Genomic DNA, 20,538 nt, shown 5'->3' with positions numbered 1-20,538 from the left:
AGTTCTATCACAGATATCCGACATCCGTAAGTTTCGTATCGCATGGTCGTGTTGTAAAAATTTCCAATTGTTCTCATAGGCATGCGCCGCTTTGATAAGCACTTTGTTAGTGTTTGCGGAGCTGGCTGGGGGTGGTAAAAGCGGAGAACCAGCAAAAGAGTGTGCCAACATCACCCAAGTTCGTGCTGCTGAAGTCTTTGGTTGATAACCGGTGCGGAAAATGTTTTTTTAAATATATTTCGCAGGTCATTTGAATCTACACGCGAAATGGCAGTTATCTGGCAAGAGTTTCCATTATTGAGAACAGGCACAGCCCATTTAATCGGAACATTTCGGCTGGTCTTCAAGTCTTGTACATGGTTTCGAATAGTTAGAAGATAATTATTGTTTCTCTACCGTTTACGTAAAATGTGTGGCTGTTTTCGTTCGCAGTGTGTTACCGTTATATTGTTGTTGTTGCAAACGTTTTTGTAGACCAAGGTATTAACCTTTAATAAGTATCATGGTACGAGTACAAACTATGCACCAGAACAAAACGGCATTTACAAAAGAAACACTTCCTCTATGCTATGTAGACCTGGAATTGTAAATTAAAACTTCATGCGGTAGAAACGTGGAGCAGCACTGTGCTGCTGCACGCCTGCGCTACCACATGAATGATTGCAGCTTGCTACAAAAGGTGTCATTGCAGACACATCTACTGTGAGTACTGTCCTTCTTGTGGGGTAGTACAGTAAGTACATACTTCATCGGTGTCACTGGTGTTGCCTACGCTGTCCTTTTAAGCACAACGGCGCCCAGGCTAAAATCTCAGCTAATACGAACACCTGTACGAACATACTACGGCGAAGTATGACAGGTGTTCATATTTTTATTAGTGTACGAGTATGTACATACCGTAGTAACTGCGGTATGCTATCATACCGGTATTTGTTTTTTCATCCCAGTTTTGCACACTGAGGTGCACTACATCGTTCTGTGTAATGGACATCCCCTGCAAGTTTGGTACTTCACGAAAACATCTGATTTCATCCACTCCGTGTGTAATATAGCTAAAAAAAAAAGTGAAGAAAAAATTAAAAAAAAACTGAAAATGAAAGTTTACTACAAGATTTTCGACTAGGGCTATTTTTGCCGCAGTATGATCGGCAAAATACTGTAGCTACAGTACCAGTTACTGTAATGCAGTGTGCGGCATATTCTCAAAGGCTATTTTACCGGTCATAGTGCGGTAAAATAGCTACAGGCACAAAATAGCCACTTCAAAAAAATTACATCGAAAGATTTAAGCTTTTCCCGTTTAACACAGAAGTTTACGGCACCGTAGCAGCCTCCTAGCGCCCTTAGGCGCCAGTCTGGATTGCAGCTCGTATAGGCTCTGCACTCTGCAGTTTGCATATGTACTTGTTAGCTTTATGAGCCACACTTCTTGTTACCACAGTATTTCCTCTGGATCAGGAAGACTTCCTGATCGTACAGCAGCCAGCGAGAAAGACCGCATCTGAAGTTGTTTTTTTTTTGGAATTTCATGCTTTCTTTTTTCTGCAACAATCTTCAGGCGTAAACATGGAAAGGCAACCTCGATTTTCTGGCCGTATGCTTTCTGGACGTTCGCCTAGTTTGTCCATCGCTGCTCCAGCCGTAGCACCCAGCCCATTATCCTAAAGTACGAGATTCCCACTGACGAGTTTGCCAGCGAATTGGACATGAGCGGGGTTGCCCCGAAATGGATCCGCACGGCCGACATCAAAGTGGAGAAATATGAGGGTTATTCGGAGATGCATGAGGCTGTGTGGACGGTACGCATTGAGGTGGGGGTGCGCGATGGAGAGATTTCAGCATGTGTGGAACCCAAAGAGAAATCCAGTGATGCTTTTAGTTTATCCAAAATCAAAGTGGATCGATTTGTGAGGTAAATCATTTTAAGAGTTTATTGCACATTGCCAATACGGACGTGAATTTGCGGTAGTTAACACTTAAACGGTTTAACCACAAAATGAATGCTGCTGTATGCTGAAACTGTTTGAAATGACTCCATGATCGAACAGAATCTACATTCTACACAGCAAAAAAATTTATCGATACGGTCGTGAATAAATACTTATTCCTAACGGCTAACTGCAGTTTTTTTCTTAAAACTAATTTTGATTCCTTTCCTAGCGCCGGAGGTAGCACAGCTGCTGCTCTTTGGGTTGATTCTTCATCCTGGCAATACCGAGGCGATGCCGATCCCCTTTCAAGTTTGGTGATACAACTGGACCGTCGAATTTCTGGCTTCCAATATAGTTTAGCTCATGGGCGCCAGGTTAAAGTGGAACTGGTGTTTCATGTTACGCGTTCTCAACATCGCAGTGATTTGAAGGACCTGATGGAATCTGCAATTCTCTCGGATTGCACCCAGGTGTTAACCGATGGAAAAAAATTCACAGCCCATCGCAACATCTTAGCGGCTCATTCGCCGGTCTTTGCTGCCATGTTCCAAAACGAGATGAAAGAAAAAGCTACTGGTATCTGCAAAGTAGACGATGCCACAAGTGACGTGCTGGATGTCCTCATTCGCTACGCCTATACCCATGAGTTGACGTATGACGAGAGTTCCCAGCTATGTGCACGGATGGACGAACTCTGGATGGCAGCTGATAAGTGCGACATGAAAACCTTACGCTCGGCCTGCGAAGTCTGTATGGCGGAATGGATGGAGCGAAGTAATGCCTTACGATATCTGGTCTTCGCGCAAGAACACGGTATCACACTGTTGTGAAAGAAAGCCGCAAAATATATCGGAGCTCAGGTGTTAATCTTCGGACCCGGAAAGTTTGGTGGGCTATGTTGTGGCAAGGATGCAAATGATGCTTAAAGAGAATTTTAAACCGTGTATAAGAACACAAAATTAACGTCTGCACATTAATACTGAAACAGCGTTGCCTCGCTGAATTTCTAGTGACGGCTACAATTATTTCGCAACTGCTTCTGTGTCCACTATGCAATTTCATGTTTCTTTTTCCATCGTTCCGTATTTTTATCCAAGTTAAAGAGAAGCTGCTTCCTGCATTTGAATAACATTGTACTGCATTAGCTAGTTTTTTTACCCTTCAGTCGCCGCAGTCTTTTTGGGTTGAATAACATGTTTTATTTTTGGCCGAAATTTGAACGTTTGTTGTTGACGATTTGATAATGCGTCCATGCAGTAGTGGAATTATACTGATGTGCAGAAGCATCAGACATGGCTAGTCAAAGCTGTCGCAATAGGTTAATGCTTCGATAGCTGTATTTGTTAAGCGCTGCAATATTTTTTTGTATCTGCAGTGGCACATTAGAAATTTTTCTACAGTAGCAGATGCTTTTCGATAAATTTTTCAAAATGGAGTCGTAGGGTGAATGAAATTCTGCCCTTTAAACTTCTTTCTGCTTCGTTCTTTATTATGCTTACTACTTCTAGATCTAAACGTTTACGACATATTGCGCAAAACGAGGCCTAACAAGCCCTGGTTTAGGGGTTTGTATGACAACAGTCCAGAAACTACAGAGGCGTTACTACATAATTTATGGCTGCGGATTGTCAAATAACACTGAGACACAAGTCATTCTTATTGTGCATTAGTAGTCCGTGGCGCAGCGGTTGTGACACGGGCGGCGGTTGTATTAACCGCCGCAGTCCGGGGATGCACGACATTCGACCGTCCCTTCTTCACCCGGCACCGGAACACCCGCAGTGTCGCCATCCGCAGATCCTTAGCCGATAAACATATCAAACACGGATTCATAACCAGATCGCACAGCGCAAACCCATAGGAAATCAGCTGCATCGTATCCGGTGCCAAGCGCAATTTGCCGGTTATCAGCAGGATAAAGGAGATACTAATCGGTGCCCAAAACAGCGCCACCGACACCGTGATCGAGGTCAGCACCAGAAATGCATGCAAGTCCTCCTTAATCAACATCCGTATTCCCGGGTTTTCAGCGCTCATCGCTTTCCTTTTTTTCGACCGCTTAAGTTGTCGATACAACAGGTACGGATATGATAGGATGATGATTATAGTGGGGACAGTTAGATCCATAATCATATTGCCCAGCGTATACCGTCCTCTTGCGATCATATCAGTTATACACGATACAAACGGTTTACTGGGATTCGCCGGAAAATACCTCGTATTTAACACGATTGTCGGGATTCCCAGCATGTACAGCATCGCCCAGTTCGCCGCCGTGATCATCACCGCCACCCGTTTGGTATGGCGCTCCTTATACGAGATGGGAAAGGTTAGTGCCCAGATACGGTTCAAACAGATCTGCAGTTGCGCGTTGACCCATTGGGCGCTGATCAGCCATTGCGAGCACTGCTGCAAATAGCACAGTGCGATGGTAAAATCCCCGTAATTCTCCAGAATGACCAGTAGAAATTCGAGAGAAGCGTACAAGAAGGAGGATAGGAGAATGACGAACACGTACACGGCGAAAGATGTATGTAGGGTTTTATTCGCGATGAGAATGAGGAGGAGGATGCCGTTTAATATCATCCCGGCAGGAGTGACGGCTATCTTAAGAACGGCTAAGATGTACTTATGATCAGCGACGGCCGAGATTGCCGCACCGGTTTTGTTGGGCGCCCACTGGGTGGTCGCTAAGGATGTGGAATTACTTGTGATGTTGGTATAATTCATCCAGGAATCCATCGTGAAATTCATAGTTGTGACGTTTCGCACTACAAAACGATAAAATTACTACTAAAACATTTTTACGCATTGAGCGTTGCGTACAAAGCCGGCACTATATATGTCTAATCACAATAATTATCGCCACAAAAACAAGATCATTACAAGAGCTATGGCGGCTTCTTCCCGACTAGAATCATATTGGGCCTGCGGTCAGATTGGAGCGTGTCATATTTGTCCGATTTTAATTTACGTGTCGCATCCGTTTCACATACGGTTTTGGTTAATCCCTTTCCGGATCAACAGCGTTACGTGCTCTCCATATTCCAAAATAAATACTGCACCTTGACCTGACTTTGAGGCGATAGTAAGTAATAATCTCTTATTACAAAAGTCGGTGGTAATTGAGTCAACATTTTAATAAGCGGTAATTATTCAAATCCGGTTAATAACAATATTGGTTTATGCCAACAACTGCAGAATATCAAGGCACGATTCTGGTTTTATTTTTATCTGGCACAAGAAAAATCTCATTAATTTTTTGTCTATTTGTTGTACATCCGGCCACCGTGTCGCGTGACGGGATAATTTGACACTGTATAATAATTAATGCCGGTCATTGGCAGGAAAGATTATTTTACCGAAATTAAACAGATAAATATTTTATTTGTTGGACGTCTATAGGTAAGCTCGAAAATAACGCACACGGCGGACAACGGGAGAATAACTTAAATCGAAAAAGTGCTAATGCATCAGTCCAAATTCGCGCACAGAAAAACGCGCGCGCACAGAAAAACTTTTAATTGAGATTTAAATATTATAACAATTACAGCAAATTATATAGCATTTTCATACCTGAAAAAAATAATTACTGTTGTCCGGTGAAGGGCGCTCCTCCGTTTAACAGAAACTGTGAAGTTCAGAAACGCGAATCGACGATACAAAAACGAAGTGCAATCGCAAGGAAGACGTCAAATTACTCCCAATTTACGTACTGATGTATACGTGGACAGCAAGACGTCTGCAAGACGTCCGAAGAAGACACAACGATATAAAAGTTTAGTCAAAAGGAGCCATGAAAAAGCATTTTTGTGAAAGAACAACATTATATAAGAGTTCCATCCATTTGATGTTTTGACTTTTGTCACCATAAAACGGCAGCTTCCGCTCATTTCAACAAGTTATTATTGTCTCCTCGCAGTCAGTTTCAATTACGGTGTCTTAATTGATGCGACAAGTGTATTCAGCAACATAATGCAATGACGCCACTAGGGCGCGATAAAACGACCGTTAATTAACTGCATTCCCCGAAAACAATTTATCCCTAACGGGAAAGGAAATTTCCAAGTAGCATCGCGTCAGGAAGTTAATTATCAGGGTGACCTTTAACTGTAGGGTAAAGATAAGCGGCAATTACTGGTATGCCAGCAGCAAGATTTTTAACGAGCTGCTGCTACACGACAGGATTAGGGACATGTATGGATAGTTGCGTAGGCGAATGCTGCATTACCTATGCATAAGATCAGCTGAACCCAACCCGCTTATCGAGAGAGGCTGCACGTTGTTAATTGTACTTCTCAATCAGAAGTCATCATACAAACTGTAACGTATCTGAATTATTAAACTAACTCCGTCAACAGATTTTCCTAAGATAGGTCACTGCGCTTTTGGCATTAGCAAGACGATCAGTATTCGTATTTAACCATGACTTGATATCCATAAATACTACATACGGAGTACAGAAATGCAGATTGTTCGGCACGCTGGAGAGTTTTAATTTGTCCCTCTAGAAACCGCTTTATGCACATCGAAAAAAATTCAACTAAATGACCGCAAGAAATACCATGGACCGCAATTTTGAGGAATAGTTATTGCTGGTAGCGGCTAGATCCAACCCTTTGATCGGGTAAATGCAATGCATACCCGTAGTATCCAAAATCATTCTACATACTATAGATTTACTCATAGTATATAAGACGCTACACTTATATTACGTTTCAAATTAACACCTTACAACTCATGATCAGCTTTATAAAATTTTAAACCTCAGATTTTTGGACCTCTGGACACGGCAAATTTCTTAGATTACAGGGAAAGTGATCCTATCCGTATTTACGCTTGAAAGAAACTACTTGCCAGGAAACGTGCCAGGGAACTTCGCATTGCCGTTACGTTTTCGTAATATTTTGTGATACACATTGCAACACTGCAAAATCAGTGTTTGGCGCTACTGACTATGAGCATCCCACAAAACTGTCGCATACCATAAAAACGTTGTGCAGGATACACTACCTAATTCTGAGATTGTGTGTAATGTTTATTTTGGCACACAAGCGACAAAAATGTATCGATCAACTGGTCCGAGAGCCTGAGCCGAAAATTCTGTCGGGTGCAGTAAAGTTTTTTTTGAATCGACGATTGATGTTTAAAGTCTCTCCTACAAATCCTTCGTAATAACTATCTATATTTTTGCACACTTGGCTGCAAGTAGGAACAATGAATTCGGTTGGGTTTCTTATTTCCCACAGTGCCACCCCGCTCAATCCCATCAGCTTAATCAGGGCTGTTGGTGTCCCGCTAAGACGATAAATCATAAAAGATGAACCAGCAACTGAAGGCGACATTGCAGTGACCCGTGAGAATGCGTAGTCGCCGGGATTTTAAACAAGAGGCACAGGAGTTTATACGTTCGTGCAAACGGAATTTCAGAACTAGCGGGATGACAGCGCGCAAAAATTACTGCAGATGGAAGATATTTTCACCGGAATGCGCTGCGGTAGAATGCATTTACCGCATCAGTAATTATTTACTTCCTGTATTACTGGGCTAATGAAAACGCCGCAAATAATTGGATTATTCGTGCTGTAATACACAAGTCCCAAACCGCATTTTATTTTACAAAAAAGCGCTTGTATAGATATTGTCAAGTCATCCAAAGATACAAGCATCAACAACATTCACAGATTTAGATAATTTAATTGATGTTAGTTCGATAAATGTCATATTTATCAACCAGTAACGTGTCCGCTACAGAAAATGAGAAAGTAAAAAAAACCAGAAAACTAGTTATTACTAGGCTCGCTAGTTCAAGGTTAGATTATTTTATCGATACTTGTATAATATAAGAAAGGCGGACGCACAACCAACAAGCTGAATGGGTCGATATTAACAAATATCGGAATACGTCGATCCTGCCGGCATCTTTACAGGTCGCTAGCAATGCACGTCGCCGCCTTCCGCTGCAGATGCTCCAGTCCACGTTCCCGCGCAAAATCAAAGTACTTCATCGCGTTTTCCTTCCCCACATCCGCCATCATCATATCCTCACAGGCACACTGCAGCGCCGTCATCTCGAACTGCTCCGCCACCGCCCAGAATTCCTCCAGTCGCCCGGCCAATTTCATCGGCATCCGATCGTGCACGTACTGCAGCAGGGTCTCCAGGAGCTCCCCGGTGAGGTCGATCAGATAGTGGCTGGGCGGGTGGTCCCCTTGATTCTCAAACAGCACCATGAAAACGGGTGACACAGCCGCCAGGATCGCACGATGCGCCGAGAAGGTGCGTCCATCGCTGGAGATCAGCGTGCAGTCGGTAAACTGGCCGGCGTCCAAGATGGGCGTCAGATCCGTCGGTCCGCGGTTGATCTCGAAGGCCAGTGTCAGGTACACGGTCCGACCCGGACGCACACTGTTCCATGCACCGATGCATCGCTCCCCGTTGGCATTGGCGTCGCACATCAGTTCGCCGAGAAACGGCCAAGCGGAATCTACATGGCGATACTCTGCAGGCTGGGGTTCCGCTCCCGCTGGCGGCAGCCAGATAGTATAGGCATTGGCGCTTGAACTGCAATGAAAAATGCCGTCAACCTTATCTGGTTTTCGGAATGGTACCAGCAAATACCAACGTTACATAATATTGTATTCCATAACACAATATTTTATAATTTCATAATATTATATAACTTCGCATACTTAACACAATATTGTCTTCCATAATACAATATTATATTACATATGTATTATCCCATAGCTTTACATGACATTGTATTGTACTCCATAATTTTAGCACTATTTAATTTGAATTGCAGAGCGCAACTAACATATTCATTAAAAGTCATGTCGTTATTTAAAGTTACAGTACGCACAAGTATCCTATTGGAACTATTAAAATAACAGCAAAACATTATTTCATATAGCTGCGCTTTCATATAGCTGCGCCCTTACCTAACGCTGTACTGCACCAGAACACCGTGGAAACCCGCGGTGAAATCCACGTTTGTCAGTGTGGACTTCACAGTGTACTTGCGCAAGTCGACCTCAAGGACGAGTGTCCATCGGGATGCGGGAATCTCCGGATAGTCCGCCTGTGCTTCCACGGTAAACTCCGGAGACGTGTAGCGGCGTGCCTTCACGTAGGAACTTTTGGTGGCGCCTGTGCCGGTTTCCTCTTTCACCTCGGTCATGGCAAAGGTGTCCGTGGCTAATTTGTACTGCAGAAGGAGCTGGGATTTCCGGCCCTGGAGCGACATGGTTTCACGTATCAGAAAGTACGCAATTACTGTAAAAAAACGAGGATTTGAACAAAACGACCACAACGATACAAGTTTTTCTAGTGAGCGAGATTTAAAAACATTTATCTAGCAGAAACAGGCGAGCGGTGTGCACCGCTGTCAGCCCTTTTATAACAGATAGAACGAACGAATACGTGCGCGGGATCGCATTGCGCGTATCTTGTAGAAATCCGCTACCGTGCTATATTGATTTTTTGGCCTGGTATCCGGGTCAACCGCCGCTAACCTCCCCACAGCTGTTTCGGGTGTCTGAAGAGCTCACACTGAAGACCAAGTCACAGAACAGGATGACCTAGCTGTCGGCAAGATATGCCATACCGCATGCAGTCACAAAGATTTGTTTTTCCAGAAGAATTCACGAAATTTTGTTTCGTTATATCGATATCTGTGTCTTTTTTTAACCCGGTAACGGCGAGTAGAAAGAAGAAATAAATCTTCGCCGGCAAAAGACCCACGCGTGAAACACGCTTTATGGCAGTTAACAGCTTTGAAACTATAGTGGTACTGTTTTCCGTCTCTTTAGTTTTAACTCAGCAGGAAAGATTAATAATAGAAGTATGTATGTAATTAAATTACTGTTTGCGCGCTCCAGAGTAAAACTACGAAAACCAAATACCGATTAGCTACAAATAATTAGATTAGATTAGCTTAGATTAGCTACAGCTATTTAAATCTAGCAATTTTCACGACGGAATATGGTTCCTGGAATCCTGGGTGAAGGTGTTCACTGTTCGTTAATATGGCAGATCTGCTACTGTCAATGTAACTCCAAAGTTTGTGGTACACAGTTAGAGCGGATATGCGATGCTTTGCAATTGTGCGGATTTCCGCCGCAAGTTCTCACTCACGCATACTAACGGGCTTTTTCATGGAAGGAGGTTCCAAAATCGTGCCGCTTTGGACTGACAGGTAAATTTAATGTGGTAAAATTGAACTGTTGCCTTTATGGCAGCTGAATCGCCTGAACGACGTTAGATTGACGTTAGAATTAAATTTCGCTGTCCAGGCAAGCAAGCACTAGTAGTTGAAACCTTATTTGTATCATACATATATGTAAAAGTACTTACTTAGTACTGTATTATCGCGAAATTAAGAGACACTTTTTGACCCACTACGCGAAGCTGCGTCAGTGATGTCAAAGAAGACGACGTTGAATGGGTAATTTCAAAATAGCGCTTGTATTGCTAATGTCAAGGCATCCAAGGATACAAGCATGGACAACATTCGGATTTTCAGGTAATTTAACTGATGCCAATATTATTTCGACAAGTGTCACATTCGTCACCCAGTAAACGTGTCAGCTACAGAAAATGAGAAAGTAAAAAAAACCCAGAAAACTAGTGACTACGCTCACTAGCGCAAAGTCGGATTATTTTTTGGTAGGTAAGGTAGGCAGGCGCAAACAACAAGTGGAATGTACATGTGCTAATATTACCAAATATCAGAATAGGTCGATCCTGCTGGCATCTTTACTGGTCGCTAGCAATGCACGTAGCCGCCTTCCGCTGCAGATGCTCCAGTCCACGTTCCCGCGCAAAATCAAAGTACTTCATCGCGTTCTCCCTCCCAACATCCGCCATCATCATATCCTCACAGGCACACTGCAGCGCCGTCATCTCGAACTGCTCCGCCACCGCCCAGAACTCCTCCAGTCGTCCGGCCAACTTCATCGGCATCCGATCGTACACGTACTGCAGCAGCGTCTCCAAGAGCTCCCCGGTGAGGTCGATCAGAAAGTGGCTGGGCGGATGGTCTCCCTGTTTCTCAAAAAGTTCCATGAAGATGGGTGACACGGCCGCCAGGATAGCACGGTGCGCCGAGAAGGTGCGTCCATCGCTGGAGATCAGCGTGCAGTCGGTAAACTGGCCGGCGTCCAAGATGGGCGTCAGATCCGTCGGTCCGCGGTTGATCTCGAAGGCCAGTGTCAGGTACACGGTCCGACCCGGACGCACACTGTTCCATGCACCGATGCATCGCTCCCCGTTGGCATTGGCGTCGCACATCAGTTCGCCGAGAAACGGCCAAGCGGAATCTACATGGCGATACTCTGCAGGCTGGGGTTCCGCTCCGCTGGCGGCAGCCAGATAGTATAGGCATTGGCGCTTGAACTGCAATGAAAAATGCCGTCAACCTTATCTGGTTTTCGGAATGGTACCAGCAAATACCAACGTTACATAATATTGTATTCCATAACACAATATTTTATAATTTCATAATATTATATAACTTCGCATACTTAACACAATATTGTCTTCCATAATACAATATTATATTACATATGTATTATCCCATAGCTTTACATGACATTGTATTGTACTCCATAATTTTAGCACTATTTAATTTGAATTGCAGAGCGCAACTAACATATTCATTAAAAGTCATGTCGTTATTTAAAGTTACAGTACGCACAAGTATCCTATTGGAACTATTAAAATAACAGCAAAACATTATTTCATATAGCTGCGCTTTCATATAGCTGCGCCCTTACCTAACGCTGTACTGCACCAGAACACCGTGGAAACCCGCGGTGAAATCCACGTTTGTCAGTGTGGACTTCACAGTGTACTTGCGCAAGTCGACCTCAAGGACGAGTGTCCATCGGGATGCGGGAATCTCCGGATAGTCCGCCTGTGCTTCCACGGTAAACTCCGGAGACGTGTAGCGGCGTGCCTTCACGTAGGAACTTTTGGTGGCGCCTGTGCCGGTTTCCTCTTTCACTCCCGGTCATGGCAAAGGTGTCCGTGGCTAATTTGTACTGCAGAAGGAGCTGGGATTTCCGGCCCTGGAGCGACATGGTTTCACGTATCAGAAAGTACGCAATTACTGTAAAAAACGAGGATTTGAACAAAACGACCACAACGATACAAGTTTTCTAGTGAGCGAGATTTAAAAACATTTATCTAGCAGAAACAGGCGAGCGGTGTGCACCGCTGTCAGCCCTTTTATAACAGATAGAACGAACGAATACGTGCGCGGGATCGCATTGCGCGTATCTTGTAGAAATCCGCTACCGTGCTATATTGATTTTTTGGCCTGGTATCCGGGTCAACCGCCGCTAACCTCCCACAGCTGTTTCGGGTGTCTGAAGAGCTCACACTGAAGACCAAGTCACAGAACAGGATGACCTAGCTGTCGGCAAGATATGCCATACCGCATGCAGTCACAAAGATTTGTTTTTCCAGAAGAATTCACGAAATTTTGTTTCGTTATATCGATATCTGTGTCTTTTTAACCCGGTAACGGCGAGTAGAAAGAAGAAATAAATCTTCGCCGGCAAAAGACCCACGCGTGAAACACGCTTTATGGCAGTTAACAGCTTTGAAACTATAGTGGTACTGTTTTCCGTCTCTTTAGTTTTAACTCAGCAGGAAAGATTAATAATAGAAGTATGTATGTAATTAAATTACTGTTTGCGCGCTCCAGAGTAAAACTACGAAAACCAAATACCGATTAGCTACAAATAATTAGATTAGATTAGCTTAGATTAGCTACAGCTATTTAAATCTAGCAATTTTCACGACGGAATATGGTTCCTGGAATCCTGGGTGAAGGTGTTCACTGTTCGTTAATATGGCAGATCTGCTACTGTCAATGTAACTCCAAAGTTTGTGGTACACAGTTAGAGCGGATATGCGATGCTTTGCAATTGTGAGGATTTCCGCCCACAAGTTCTCACTCACGCATACCAGCGGCTTTTTTCATGGAAGGAGGTTCCAAAATCGTGCCGCTTTGGACTGACAGGTAAATTTAATGTGGTAAAATTGAACTGTTGCCTTTATGGCAGCTGAATCGCCTGAACGACGTTAGATTGACGTTAGAATTAAATTTCGCTGTCCGGGCAAGCAAGCACTAGTAGTTGAAACCTTATTTGTATCATACATATATGTAAAAGTACTTACTTAGTACTGTATTATCGCGAAATTAAGAGACACTTTTTGACCCACTACGCGAAGCTGCGTCAGTGATGTCAAAGACGACGTTGAATGGGTAATTTCAAAATAGCGCTTGTATTGCTAATGTCAAGGCATCCAAGGATACAAGCATGGACAACATTCGGATTTTCAGGTAATTTAACTGATGCCAATATTATTTCGACAAGTGTCACATTCGTCACCCAGTAAACGTGTCAGCTACAGAAAATGAGAAAGTAAAAAAAACCCAGAAAACTAGTGACTACGCTCACTAGCGCAAAGTCGGATTATTTTTTGGTAGGTAAGGTAGGCAGGCGCAAACAACAAGTATGGAATGTACATGCTAATATTACCAAATATCAGAATAGGTCGATCCTGCTGGCATCTTTACTGGTCGCTAGCAATGCACGTAGCCGCCTTCCGCTGCAGATGCTCCAGTCCACGTTCCCGCGCAAAATCAAAGTACTTCATCGCGTTCTCCCTCCCAACATCCGCCATCATCATATCCTCACAGGCACACTGCAGCGCCGTCATCTCGAACTGCTCCGCCACCGCCCAGAACTCCTCCAGTCGTCCGGCCAACTTCATCGGCATCCGATCGTACACGTACTGCAGCAGCGTCTCCAAGAGCTCCCCGGTGAGGTCGATCAGAAAGTGGCTGGGCGGATGGTCTCCCTGTTTCTCAAAAAGTTCCATGAAGATGGGTGACACGGCCGCCAGGATAGCACGGTGCGCCGAGAAGGTCCGTCCATCGCTGGAGATCAGCGTGCAGTCGGTGAACTGGCCGGCGTCCAAGATGGGCATCAGATCCGTCGGTCCGCGGTTGATCTGGAAGGCCAGTGTCAGGTACACGGTTCGATTTGGACGGTGGGTTTGATGTGCACCGTAGTAACGGTCCCCGCTGGTATTGGCATCGCACAGCAGTTCGCCAACAAACGGCCACGCGGAATCCACATGAAGATATTCCGCCGGTTCCGCTCCCGCTGGCGGTAGCCAGATGGTGTAGGCCGTGGCGCTTGAGCTGTAATGAAAACTGCCGTTAATAAATTGCAGCTGATGGTGGCAGATTGATTATAGTAGTGCAAGTCTTAAATTAAAGTGTTGCATTCGATGATAAGAATCGGAAACCATAATCAGTGTTTTATAGAAGTGTGCGCGGAAACGGGCAGAAAATGTCTATCAAAAATTTAGCTATTCGTACTTACACATATTTTTCCGTTTTTATAATGATAAAGGGTGATTGAGTCATATAATGCAATTCTGGAAGAGTGAAACCCAAAGAAGAGATATAAATTCAGCAAAAAGAATATTTCCATCAAAAGGTCACATCGTTATCCAAGGTTTCAAAATTCCATACGTCCATTTTCTACCAAACGTCAGTCGCATACGAGTGGTTATATGGTCAGTTATATTTATTGATTTGCACAGTACATAGGTTCGGTACCATTAATAAAACAGGGAAAAATGTTCATAATGCCGGTGACCATACCTAACGCTGTACTGCACCAGAACGCCGTGGGGACTCGCGGTGAAATCCACGTTTGTCAGTGTGGACTTGACGGTATGCTTTTGCTGGTCGACTTCAAGGGCGAGCGTCCATCGTGATGTGGGAATCTCCGGATAGTCTGGCTGTGCTTCCACTTTAAACTCCGGGGAAGTGAAGCGGCGCGTTTTCACGTAGGTGCTCTTGGTACCGTTGCCGTTGTCGACGAACTCCTCAGTCATGACGAAGGTATCCGTGGCTAATTTATACTGCAGAAGGAACTGCGATTTTCGGCCTTGGAGCGACATGGTTGCACGTGTAAGAACTGCGAAATTTCTTGAGAAAAACGACGGTTCAAACAAGTTTACAAAGTGAACTATACTAGCGAGCGAGGATTTTGAAAAATTTATCTAGCAGAAACGGATGTGCAGTGTGCACCGCTGTCAGGCCTTTTATAACAGAAATAACGAGTGGTTTTGCGTGCATCTTGCAGAAATCCGCTACCGCGTGCGATTACTTAACTGTCGTCGCGATTCGATGTGGTATCCGGGTCAACCGCCTAAAATCTTTTTACAGTTGTTTCACTGTTTGCGCCGCGTTCATAAGTAACGCACACAGATCATCTGGTCACAGCACGTGAAGGCCTAGTTCAAAAACAATAGACAGGTACAGAATAGGCAACTCATTAAAATTTGTGGGTGAGGCAGACCGCCTTTTAGTCCTGCCACGTGCGAAATGCTATGGGACATGTTGCCCGCCACTTTCCCTGCTTGACCCGATCACAAACAATACGAACTGGCGCGCATCCCGATTGTTACTTTTTAAAAAATTCTTGTTATTTACATATCGTTTTTCAAAGATACGGTGTAATGGCTGTATCCATAAACAGTGCAAAAAAGCCGCTTTCGAATCATGTGGAGTAGGAAATAATAATTGCTAACAGTGATTAACAAACCCGATATTAGCCATCTTCATACGCTAAAACCTACGAAAAGCCATCTTCTAGCGTGCAGAAGTGGCTAGTATCGCGTCCGTTAATTAGCGGTAGCAGCTACTGTTTCTTGTTTCTCATTATGCGTAATTGCCTGCCAGAATCTGTATTATAAGCCACACAATGTACAGCCAGAAAATTTGCTTTTCGCAATAACTGGCGACACTTTTCTGTAATATATGTCGCATCTTTTATGCCGGATGAAACAGCTTGTAGGAAGCAAGAAATAAAGCCACACGACAAACACACGACTATCCACAGTTATACAATTTCATGCTTTTCAGTCTTTGGTACGCTACACTGCTCTGTAATTTAATTTAGGTGATACACGTAATTCCAGTTCAACAGACAACGTCAGTATGCATTTAAATTACTCTGCGCACTCCAACGAGAGCTAAAAAAATCTAGCTATTTTTTCCGCGGAATGATTATTGTGGTGCAAACGTGTCAAATTGTCAATATGGCAATCTTCTCTGGTCAGTGTAATTGCCAAGTTTTCTTTATAGACACATAGAGCGGAAATCTTGTGCTTTGGAAATGTTTGGATTTCCGCTACAGTTTCGTACTCACGCATGCCAACAGTTTGCTCCCCGGAGGAAGGTTCAAGGATGCCATACCTTCAGTGCACGCGCTGCTCAACCGCACTTTCAGATGCATAAGCGTGTTTTGTTCAAATACCGTAGTTCAAAAATTATCCATACTCGTATAGCACAGTAACTATTACCAAAATGTTTCGTTATTATGTCTAAATGTGTTATCAGTTCATTCTGCGCAACCGCAAGAGCACTCCACAATCTGCTTCGCTTGCCTAATTTGTATCGCCACTTCTCAATATTTAAATTAAAAATCAAATGATAGAATGAATTTGAAAGCACAGAAAATAAAGGTGAAGTAAACTGTTAAGTAGCATACTTTTACCAATTTTCTCGACCGTTATTTTTTATGTTTTCTCATAACGGAAATCGCAGAGACCGATTGTATTTGCAAACATTTTGTGGTTAATGGCGGTATCAGAATTTAACTATTGTATATTTAGTGTACAGAATATAACTGAATGTTTGCTGTATACCGTATAACTGACAATTTGCGACGCACTGACGTGGTTGTTAAAGTTCCTGCCGAAATCATAAAGTTCAGGTCAGATCATTACGAAGTTATCCTAAATCTACGAGCCCTGAAGTGAAACGAACATTTCTTAATTATGAGCCAGTTCTTTTCCCCGCAAGTTATGCAGAAGCTAAAATAGCATTCACACAGCGATCTCGTAGTCTCGTTGCTTTCTATGCCCGAGATTTATCAGTGCCAATACCGTTTTGCTAAGCAGTTACAGAATCTCTACGGTATTAAAAAAAAGTCATTTGACACTAACAAAAGAGTTCGCAAAGATTTCCACTTTGAAATCCATAAACTTTTACCAAATTAAAAAGGCCGGCAGGAATGCTCGGGCGTTTACTTCCACTATGAAAATATGAAGTTGATAAGCAATTTTCAGAACCTAATCAGTCATAACAACTTCTTGGATTTCAGGGTTTACCAACACAATATTCGCCATTAAATCCAAAGTAACATGCTTGCACCAACCAAGTCCTTTCGGTGGCGACTCCATAACGCGTTTCTCACAGTAGATCAACTCCGCCTTCAGCTTCATTTCATGCAAGCCATTATCCCGAGCGAATTTATAATAGCTGATCAGTTCGCGTTCGTTGACATCATTAAACAGGCGGTCTTCGCAGGCCTGCTTCAAATCCACCAGGTCATACTTGCCGGCCACGCGCCACAGCTCTTGCACTTCCTTCCGTTGTTTGCCCTCAATCTGCCGGGTGTACACGTACTTGACCACGGCCTCCAGGATGTCGCCGCTGAGATCGACGAAATATAGCTCCCCGGTCAACGGGGCACTGGCGCCCTGGAACATGGACAGGAAAACGGAGGACTGGTTGGCCAGAACCGCACGATGCACGGGAAACCGGTGTCCGTCGTTGGAAACCAGAGTGCAGTCGGTGAAGGCTTTGGGCAGCAGGCGGCGTTCGATGGTGGGACGGGAAAGACGGTAGGTCAGGTTGACATACAGGCTGCCCGGCAGTAACGTCTGCTTGGGTATACCAGTTCGCGGCGCAGATTCAGAGAAGCAATAATCATTGTTGATCCCGACACGGTATCCCAAGAATGCGTGCGGATCACAGAAAAACCAGACAGCCGGAACTGAGGAGGCCGTTGGGCTGTGCGTAGAACAAAGACAGGTTTGTAAATAAAGGTTATCGGGTCTTCAGATTTTGTACAAGATTGCCTCTTTACGTTGGATAAACTGTGTTAAAGCGACCAGCCTATCGGCTTTTAAATTATGCTGCGTTAAAACAGTACGACGAAATTCGACGAAATGAACTTCGACAAAATGAACCAGTTGTCACTTACCTGCATAAAAATTTAAAATAATTTAATTTTACCAAGAGCTGTTTGATTAAACGCATACATCAGCGGTTACATAGTTGACAGATCTACTAGAAAACTTATATTCTTGGATCAAATTAGGTGCCAAGTACCTAATGGTAACGTCCACCAGTGGTCCGTAAGGTTCGTCAGGGGTGTTGCGGCGCTCCAGATACATTTCAGCCGAATGAATGCCATGCTTCGGGCTGGCCATCAGTGAAAGTACCCACGCGGATGCCGGGATTTCCGGATAGTCACCCTGCTTCTCCACAGTAAAATTAGCCGTGTACTCCTTGGCATTGTCCGCGTAATTAAAGCCTCTGAAGTTCGTCGAACTGGCAATTTTCTCCTTCATAAGGAAATACTGAAAGGTCACCAACAAGTCCTTCGAAGTCCTGACCGACGTGGCAGCTGGGGCTGTGTACTTGCTGAACTCATTACCGAGATTCATCTTGAAGTGTCTTAGCACGCCACAGAAAACCAGAGAGTTCAAAAATAAAAAATTGATGTCTGTGGTAGCGTGGCAGAGCCTGATAGCACTGTTATATCGGAACCACTGTTGCTATTGCGCAGATATGGCATTTCGTATGTCCGTTTTGCAGTAGAACAATAGCCAACAAATTAAATGACTGCAACGAGGCAAGAGTGTAACGAATTTATTGCGCTGTGCCGGATAACCGGATGGCTTCTCGTGACTCCTTTGTTTGCCTCGCTCTCTGTTTGCGGGCGTGAGCCATTTGACCTCCTTATACCGTCGTTTCTACTGCTTTCGTCGATTCGTATCAATTTTGAGCCAGTGCCGTCAATTATACTCGGTCGCATTATTTCATTAATTGGCTGAATTCACCAGGGAACTGCATTCGCCAGAAGGGTATCAAAAAAGAAGATTTCCACAGAATTGCATTCGGTAGAATTTCACTTCTATTATACGTAATTTATGTTTACACGATTTATGTTTACAATTAATTTCTGGAGTTGAATCATTTAACTGCAGCCGTGAAGAAAAAATTGTCCTCATTCTGTTCTTCGACCAAAGTTATTACCGGAAAATATCTGCAAAATTAAAATTCCGCTGCTGTTTTGTTTACGGATTTGTGCCATCATCAACATAAATCATGGAAATTATAAATATTATAGCCATTGGCTAAAACTGGGAACACAGTGGAAAGTATGGTTTATAATTTGAATGATGGGAAGGCTTAAGCCTAAAGGGGATCTGCTTAAATGCATCGTTATCAATTTCGCGGCCGTGTCAAACTTCTGGGCGATCGCCGGCTGGGAACTGCCGAAGATCTTGAACCGGTACCAACCAACGTGACAACAAATGCTCATACATAAATGTCGCTGGATTATTCAGTACTTTTTCCCGAAATATTGTTTTTGTCACCAACCGAAGTTATAACATAATTCCTTGTTGTGAAGCGTGTGTTTGTAAAAATGTATAAAGTAAACTATATCCCCACGGCCACAGCTTAATTTTATCACAATGAAATTACACAGGGTTAAGCAATGACGCCAAGTCACTACTAAAATGTACATTTCTTCCTTTATTTCTGGCCTAAATATGACGAATAATTTCCTTCAGTCAAACAATAACAGTCTGTAATTTGCGTTGCAGCTACTTAATGTGCGGTATTGAAAAAACTACAATGCGATTGTCTGTACGGAATCAGTGCGAGAACAGCGCACACAGTACTGTATTTGCTCACAGTTTGTGCAAAGTGCACATAGCATTTGCCAAATTGTAATAAATTTGTTTTTGTACAGCGAAAACTAGCCACTTCCAATAACTACTTTGACATCGTGCGAAGAAAATAGAGAAACAAATTATTAAGTATTTTGCAGTATTTTTTTAATGCAGCTGTAATAAATGGAAAATTACGAAGAACTCGACGGGTACGATTCCGACGTAGATCCTGCTTATCATACAGACACCGAGTCGAATTTCCGATACTAGCCGGCGTACAGTTAAATGACTCTAAGCTACATTATCCAATGCCGCGCGGGAGCGTGATTCTGCTTATGATGGTGCAACATTCGGGTTCTGCAATTAATAAATTCATAGCAGCACTGCAGCGTTACAAGCCGGAAACCTTTACTACACTTTCTGTAACAGTGTAAAACGCTTTATACCCGTGGCCGCCGCAGATCCCGAAAAAGACATGTACAAATACATGCTGATCATTTACCACTGGATTCCACCATGGGGAGTATCATGATCAAGGGAAGTAAGTAAGTAAGTAAGTAAGTACGTAAGTAAGTAAGTAAGGCAAAAAGTAGGTAGGTAAGTAGGAGTACTAGTAAGCGGAAATATACCCTTAGCAATTACTAACTCGGTGGCCGTTCACATTCACCGCGACCTCGTACAAGCGCGAGAAAGCTTTGAGTATGTCAATTGTCAAATGAGCATTTACGTGCAAAATTTGAAATCGAAAGGGTAATCGGTAGGTAGGCTAAACTTTGGGGGATTCGTGACCGATGATTCAAATCGCAATTCGGCTTCT

The 20,538-nt window shown here is 43.6% G+C and overlaps 5 protein-coding genes across 5 annotated transcripts; 1 reads left to right on the top strand and 4 right to left on the bottom strand.

Annotated features, from left to right (window-relative positions):
* The first annotated feature begins 2,368 nt into the window (after nt 1-2,368).
* On the top strand, nt 2,369-2,761 carry LOC129582844 (uncharacterized). The gene has a single exon (XM_055474460.1). The coding sequence runs from the start codon at nt 2,369-2,371 to the stop codon at nt 2,759-2,761; it is 393 nt and encodes a 130-aa protein (XP_055330435.1).
* An 826-nt stretch (nt 2,762-3,587) lies between these two features.
* On the bottom strand, nt 3,588-4,685 carry LOC129582843 (5-hydroxytryptamine receptor 1D-like). The gene has a single exon (XM_055474459.1). It carries the CDS (start codon nt 4,683-4,685, stop codon nt 3,588-3,590), a length of 1,098 nt encoding a protein of 365 aa, XP_055330434.1.
* A 3,170-nt stretch (nt 4,686-7,855) lies between these two features.
* On the bottom strand, nt 7,856-9,274 carry LOC129582842 (uncharacterized). Its single transcript, XM_055474458.1, has 2 exons — nt 8,876-9,274; nt 7,856-8,495 (listed from the first exon to the last, which is right to left on the bottom strand). Exons 1-2 carry the CDS (start codon nt 9,178-9,180, stop codon nt 7,856-7,858), a joined length of 945 nt encoding a protein of 314 aa, XP_055330433.1. The 5' UTR covers nt 9,181-9,274.
* Nucleotides 9,275-10,691: 1,417 nt separating this feature from the next.
* Nucleotides 10,692-11,225, bottom strand: LOC129582841 (speckle-type POZ protein-like). Its single transcript, XM_055474457.1, has one exon. It carries the CDS (start codon nt 11,223-11,225, stop codon nt 10,692-10,694), a length of 534 nt encoding a protein of 177 aa, XP_055330432.1.
* Nucleotides 11,226-13,519: 2,294 nt separating this feature from the next.
* On the bottom strand, nt 13,520-14,926 carry LOC129582819 (TD and POZ domain-containing protein 4-like). Its single transcript, XM_055474432.1, has 2 exons — nt 14,623-14,926; nt 13,520-14,154 (listed from the first exon to the last, which is right to left on the bottom strand). Exons 1-2 carry the CDS (start codon nt 14,922-14,924, stop codon nt 13,521-13,523), a joined length of 936 nt encoding a protein of 311 aa, XP_055330407.1. The 5' UTR covers nt 14,925-14,926; the 3' UTR covers nt 13,520.
* Nucleotides 14,927-20,538: the final 5,612 nt, after the last annotated feature.

The sequence above is a fragment of the Paramacrobiotus metropolitanus genome, unplaced genomic scaffold (genome assembly GCF_019649055.1).
Source record: "Paramacrobiotus metropolitanus isolate TYO unplaced genomic scaffold, Prichtersi_v1.0 Parri_scaffold0000008, whole genome shotgun sequence".
Lineage (NCBI taxonomy): Eukaryota > Metazoa > Tardigrada > Eutardigrada > Parachela > Macrobiotidae > Paramacrobiotus > Paramacrobiotus metropolitanus.
This window is presented reverse-complemented; position numbering and strand designations above follow the sequence as displayed.